Source organism: Halyomorpha halys, unplaced genomic scaffold, assembly GCF_000696795.3.
Source record: "Halyomorpha halys isolate HHAL.00 unplaced genomic scaffold, Hhal_1.1 Scaffold300.1, whole genome shotgun sequence".
Taxonomy (NCBI): Eukaryota; Metazoa; Arthropoda; class Insecta; order Hemiptera; family Pentatomidae; genus Halyomorpha; species Halyomorpha halys.
In genome coordinates, this window is record NW_027107582.1 from 503,378 (window position 1) to 510,593 (window position 7,216).

General features: G+C 29.8%; 1 protein-coding gene and 1 non-coding gene across 2 annotated transcripts; both read right to left on the reverse strand.

Moving 5' to 3' along the window:
- Nucleotides 1–465: 465 nt before the first annotated feature.
- Gar1 (Gar1 ribonucleoprotein) lies at nt 466–6,291 on the reverse strand. Its single transcript, XM_014421014.2, has 4 exons — nt 6,166–6,291; nt 5,592–5,668; nt 1,183–1,401; nt 466–1,096 (listed from the first exon to the last, which is right to left on the reverse strand). The coding sequence occupies exons 1-4, from the start codon at nt 6,191–6,193 to the stop codon at nt 794–796; spliced, it is 627 nt and encodes a 208-aa protein (XP_014276500.1). The 5' UTR covers nt 6,194–6,291; the 3' UTR covers nt 466–793.
- Nucleotides 6,292–7,072: 781 nt separating this feature from the next.
- LOC112211046 (U4 spliceosomal RNA) lies at nt 7,073–7,216 on the reverse strand. Its single transcript, XR_002945420.1, has one exon. It is a non-coding gene; the product is annotated as a U4 spliceosomal RNA (small nuclear RNA).

Below are 7,216 nucleotides of genomic sequence, written 5' to 3' on the forward strand. Positions count from 1 at the left end.
GTTTTTGTTTTGTTTTTTACACTGATTTAACTACCACACTTATTTTTCTTCCTTATCTTCCATTACTTTTTAATAGTTTTATTTTTCTATTCTCATACTAAACCAACCTGAGAATAGGAATTAATCGGGTGCAAGGTAGGTTAAATAGTTGAGTATTGATAGGTTAATTTGTCAGTAGTAGATGAAATTTCCAATTAGAAGAATTAATATTAATTGATACAATGACAAATATAGATTGACTGGCCATATTATATTAAACTTGGGAATAATAGCATCTAAGTATTGTGTTTTATTGATTATTGTGCAAGGCTGTGGAATTTAAAATTAAGATTATCCTTGATAAAGGCCAGATTGGCCGAAAAGTTGATCTAATTGATAAAATAAATAAATACAACCAGTCTCAAACTAGAAATCAACATATATGTGAAATGGAATTTTCATCAGGAATATACCAAAGCAAAATAATTTGTGAAGAAATAAATGAATATATTTCTTAGAAAAAAATATTAAAATAAAAATACAATTAATAATAAAATCATTTGAGTACAATTCATCATAAGACAGTTACAATAACAGTCATTTCATGATATAACAATTATGTAGTTTTTACATACTAATTGGACAGACAAATTTTAAACATTTAATTATATAATAGTACACACAGTAATTGTTTACAATAAAATGTCATAAATATAAAGATTATGATTTGTTTCCTTTCTATAACGAAAGTATTTGACAATTGACTGCATCAAATACAAATGTTCCTCTTGTAAAAAATTGATATATTACATTTCTACTTAGAAAACCTGCCACCACCTCCCCTGAAACCGCCCCTACCTCCCCTGAATCCGCCGCCACCACCACCTCCAAAGCTGTGTCTACCCCCGCCTCCTCCACCACCTCTTCCTCCGAATCCACCACCACCTCCTCGTCCCCCGAATCCACCACCTCCTCGACCTCCGAATCCACCTCTACCTCTACCACCTCCCCCACGTCCTCCTCTACCTCTTCCACCTCCCCTTGGTGGGGGCTTTACTCCAGGTGGTAGAGGTAGGAATCTCTTCAGTGGCAGCAGCTTGCTAGGGTCAATATAAAACTGAAAAGAATCAGAAAAAAATTAATACTTAGAAATTTCGATACATAAAAATATTTTAAAAGATTGTACAAGATTAGATACAATACCTTGTCGCTGCCATTAAAGCTTTTGGCTTTTATGTTTTCTCCAAGCTTTACGGAAACATAGTAGTTTCGTATAGGTCCGAAAATTTCATCAATTTTACCAATTTGATTCTTATCTTCTGTAAAAATGGGAGCGTTAAAATAAGGAACTTCCTCTTCCAGATCAACTTTCACAACAATATCATTTTGACAAGTATGAAGAAAATGTCCTAAGGAGGTTACCTAAAAAAAAAAAAAAAAAAATCAATATTATTAGACTATTTTAAAAGTATTAAAATGAAACAAGAACAACAATTTCAATGCTCACTATTTACTATACTAGTGATATTGGTATTTGGTAAGGAAGGGGAGGGGAAAGCCAGTCTGGCAAGCGGGCCTAATGGTCCTTTATAACAACCCCTGGAAGCTAACAGAGTTGCTGCTGCATGCTAACCAAGGTAGGAATTTAAAGATTCATTTCTCAGGACCACCAAAAAATAAATATGCACTGCCCCAGGTGGGAATCAAACCCACAACATACCGAACCGGACCCTCTGCCTCAAACCGTTGATGTCCCTATTTACTATACTAACTTATTTGTTTTAATACATCTCTGTATACCAAAATATAGGGAGCACAGTGGCAATGTGGTAAGGCACAATGCAACTAACTTCAAGGACCCACGTTTGAATCTGACTGGGTAGATAATTATTTTCTGTGACACTATAGCCATGAGTCAACCCTGGGGTTATGGAGCCTTCCCCAGCCTCATAAAGTGGGTACCCTTAATTGGGGAAAACTCTGGCAGTTAAGCGTGACCTATTATAACTAAAGATTTGTTTTATGTTGTTCTAATAATAGTGCTTCCTTACAAAGTACTGAACCCATGCCCCTTCAAGGGTCATAGAGGTTCACGTGATTATACCAAAATATATCCTGCAAATATTTTTAGATCTTTGTTCAGCAAAAATATAAACAACGTATACCTTCGACCATCCAGACACAATAATTTTGGGTCGAGAAAATTTTGAATACAAGAATACATAATCACAAGTGATATTGAATTATGGCTTAAGAAAATTTTTATATATAATAGCATCCGGGGGTTTTACATAAAATAATATGTTAAAAATACAAAACAGAGCCACTTCATAATCACTTGATTATTAGTGTGAATTAAAGTATAGTATGGTGTCAGTTATGTTAGTATAGTATTATGTAAATACATAATAAATTTTGGTGCCTACTAAATTCTTTATATGGAACTATATGGCCTTTGCAGGTAATTTTTAGAAACATTTCAGGTCATCAAAGAAGTTATATTAAGATATGACATTTAAAATTTAATAATTCTTCCAACTCCTAGTAAATAATAATTTGCTTAAAATGAGAAGAGACTTAAAATAGTTAAATTGAAAAAGATTACAAGTACTTAAAATTGGAAAACGGCATGAAACTAAGCCTATCCTGTTCTCCGTGGTGACCTTACATATCTCTTCTTTAAAACAGAAACTTAAAGCGAGTTATTGGTCAATGTATGACATATGACAATCTCAAAACAGCAGAAATCATAACACAAAAAATATTAGAAGGCAATCCTTCCCACCCAGCCCCGCCCACTAAAACCCCCAGCGATGGCCCAACATAACTTTTGAAATGTGCTTGAAACTGGAAAAGGAGACTTTTGAGATAGTTAAATCGAGCAATATTTAAAAAGTGGCTAAAATTTGAAAACAGCTTCAATAACTAGAGACTGGATTTTAGCGTAATTGTATATTTTGTTCCTCAGCTTCAAATATCACAAATTTTACATTAAACATTTCAAGGTTTTTCACAATTTTGCATGTTTAGAATTTTGGCTGTACAAAATTTACACTTTTTGATTTTTCTTTTGTTGTAAAATTGAATGCTTGAACAACATTAATTAGATAGGTGTATGTATGACAATATTTATTCATATTATTACTTTTTTCCTCATTTAATTTCTAGTTTAAAATTGCCAAATTTTAAGGTAAAGCAATGGATTGAAACAATTTTTCAAAGGTTAAAAAATTATTTTGGAATAAAATTGATAAGTTGTTTGGGTTACTGTAAAAATCTCTCTAAAATAAGCTTGTTCATAGAGGGCATTTGGAGTTATAGTTTTTAACTTAGATTTCCAGCCTGCATTCTTCTGTCTAACTTAGTTATGACAAGAAAGAGTTTCAATTTTTATTATTATTAATATATTATGTTATATTATAAATATATATTATTTTAAATAAGCATTAAACAAAAAATCGATGGATATAATCAATATGAATATACCAACACGTTTTAATCAAACTTTTTCTACATTAACTTATTACTTGTTAGTTTTTTTGTTAATGGTATAAACATATGTAAACATGCAATTAAAAAGCTAAGCTAAGAGAAGAACATGGTATGTAGTAATTCAGGGGAAATTAAAAAGGGGAATGTAGCTAGAAAGAATATTTTTAAATGCTCCTTTTCTACATAATGCAATGCATATTTTTTTTAAGACTTAAAAATGAGTTAGTTTTAAGAAGTTTAAAAATTGAATTTGAGCTTTCATAATTGGAATATAAAATGATTTTATAAAATAAACTTTCTCCCAGTTCTTCAATTATGTAAAAATTACTAGATTTTCAATCAAAGTAATTTAGGTTATAAAATAATATCTTGGACAAAATTAAAGGTTTTCAATCAAAGTAATTTAGTTTTTTATGTATGTTTCCATAAATGTAACAAGTTTAATTTGATTCAAACAAGGTAAGGTAAGGTTTTCATATATTAATATTATAAATTAAATAATACAGTTGATTATCGAAGGATTTGGATGTTTTATACAAATTTTTGAGTTTTTGCAGCATGATTTTACACATTGCGATTTTTTACTTCATGTTTTTCGATTTTTAGACGCACCAAAATATGTTCTCTAAAAATAACAAAACAATAAAGATATTATAATTGTGTTTATATATTAAAAGTGAACTGAAGCTTTTCCTCGAAGGATTGGTCCCTTCATTAGTATTTATTTATGACAACACTGTTTTAACTATTTCACATGATTTTAATTTTTAATGACACGAACTTCCTTTTTCAAACTGTTTATTTTTAAATATTATGGCTTCGGCTTCGCTCTCATTGAGTTGCCTTTAACCTTTTTCATAACTTTGTAGTTAACATTTAATGAACACCTTTTCCATTTGTCAGCCATCCATTACACCACACATACAGCCCACTTCAATCATATATAAACATAACAAATAGTATTAGATTACTATTAGTGTGCTACCAATGGTAGTTTCCCTACACGCCTGTATCACTCCAATCAAACTTACATAAAATTTCCTGAACCTATATACAGTTGTAAATTTCAATAAAGAAATATTAAAAAAACAAAAACATTAGATTATTAACTATCAATCAGATTTATTAGGGGATAAAAACCTTAGAACCACATTAAACCCATGTTATACAATACTTAAACTATATAAGTATATATTTTTTGTATTAACTTTATTTGCTACAATTCATTTTATACATGTATATATTTTCAAAATGTTAACCTTTTCCTACTTCTAAATCCCAGGAATCTTATTAAAATTCTGTGGTTTCATAAATACTATAGCAATATGTTACAACATATAACGAAACTAATAAGAAGCAGGATTGACACTGGAAAGGGCTTGCATTGATTCATGTCAAAGCATGTGTATCTGACAAACTGTGAAGGGCCATGCACAATGTGTCACTAAGTTGAGGTCCTTTTCACTAATTAGAGGTTACTGTAATGAAAATTTGTTTAGCGAAGATAAATTCTTTTTTCCTAAGAGGGTTTTTAATTTGTAATGTGGAGCTTTGTTTACATAATAAATTCATTATTTAGGGGTTAATTTTCCATTAAATGTTAAGGCTCATTCGAGGAGATTTCAAAATGTTTGTTATATAGAGGAATATGTAATAAGATGGTTCGTTCTACTTTAAGTCCATAAGTGTTTATACAAAATAATGCATTTGTAGTTTTGTATCTATCATGTACAGATACTTACATTATGGTTTTAGCTGTCTACTTCAATTATTTCAACAAAAAAATGAGTTATTAATGGGTTTAGCAAGTATATACGTTTAAGACATTAAAAAACTTTTTTTTTATTGTTCTTCTGAAACCAACAATGACACTGTTATTGGGATGTTTAAAGAATCCTATTTAATATATCACAATCAAGTGAACTTATTTTTATAAAATGATTCTGATTCATGAGAGCAAATTTGTGCTTGCATTCCTAATTTTTTTGGCTAAGACTCCCATTGGAATCCTATACTGCATTCCTAAGCATGTGAAATTCCATAACCAAATTTTTTTTTTGTTCATCATAAAATTTCTAAAATTTTATATTTGCTAATATTAAACACTTTAGTTTACATACTGTTTCTGGAGGTCCAGCGTCTTCAAACCTTCTCCCACCTCCTCTACCTCCACCTCTTCCACCTCCAAAACCTCGACCTAAAATCAATAAAACAATATTAAATAAATCAGAAAAATTTAAAAGGGGTTATACCTAATTGATATATTGCATAAGTACATTAAATTTATAAATAGATAAAATGAGAATAAATCACTGAAAAAAAAATTATTATGGTATTTTATAATAAAATTTTTATTTCACCATCATATCATTAATAAGCTGTGCTATAACAGATTATAACAACTACCCTGATTTAAGATTCATTGTAATAAGCATTAAAAATTTAATATTTCCTAAAGGTAAACAATAGAACACCTGAATTGGAAATCAAAATTTTAGGTAATTTATTAATAAATAACAGAAGAGAAACATAAATATCCATAGTAATGTAAACTAACAAAGTGTGAAAAGCCAGTTACAAAAGTTTACTTCTGAGTTTTAGATAAAATAAAAAAACACCGATATTGACATTCAAGCATTATCCACCATTAATAAATAATACTACAATAATTCCTTATTTAAGAATAAAACTTACCGCCTCTGTTTCCCCTCCCCCTGAACATGCTAGAATAACACTAATAACTCTATAATTTGACCAAACACTCAACAGCAGTCAACACAACTATATGAACATGTTTGAATAAAACGTGGTATTGAAACCTCTCCTAGGTTTCATAGAGGTATAAATTTGACTAGGTAGAGTTTCACTTCTGTTAAAAGTGAACAGAAGCTAATGACGTAACAAGCTTATATCTTTTCTGAAAACTTAAATTTAATTTGTTTCGTACTTTATTTATTATTTGAATTTAATTATATCTACATGTATTAAATAGATAGTCGAAATAACCACTAACGAAAACATTCAAAGCTTACACTAAATTTGTACTCACCTATTGAGACCTACAGTTAGTCAAAAAAGTATTGGTACACTTATATAAATCTTAATAGGAATATTTACTTCACAAGTTGCCCTTGAAACCTAGATTTTTTAAAGCAATTAATGTTGGGAATTCAAAGATGAGTTTGAAGTAATCATATAAAAAGTAAACTTTCAGGGTTAAAAAAGTAATGGCACAGTTTAAAATGTTTATCTTTTCTTTCAATAGGATAGAAATGAGAATTAACTACAATACAATGATAGCAATAAAACCATGACTAAAACAAGTGAACATAGTGTTTCTTTTAAAAAAATGGATAATTGAATTATATTCCGAAGGAATTAATTACCGAAAAATAGCGAATGGATTAGAAATAAGTTTCAGTACTGTTCGAAAAATTGTTAAAAAGTTCAGGAAGACTGGGTGGCTTTTAAACAAACCTCGTTCAGAACGGCCATAAACATTTAGTGAAAGGGTACAAAAGAACATATTGTAGGGAGAGATCCCACTATATCAGCTGCTGTTACAGCAAAAGAGGTCATATCAACTTCAAATACTACATTAAGTTTACAAACAGTAAGAAATGTTATTCACAAATATAATTATTATGTAATGCCTCTAAGGAAACAATCTTTTAGTTTTCAACTTGCATAATAATCGCACCTCAGTAGACCTTCATTGGTTACGATATTCCCTCTGCGCAAGGTT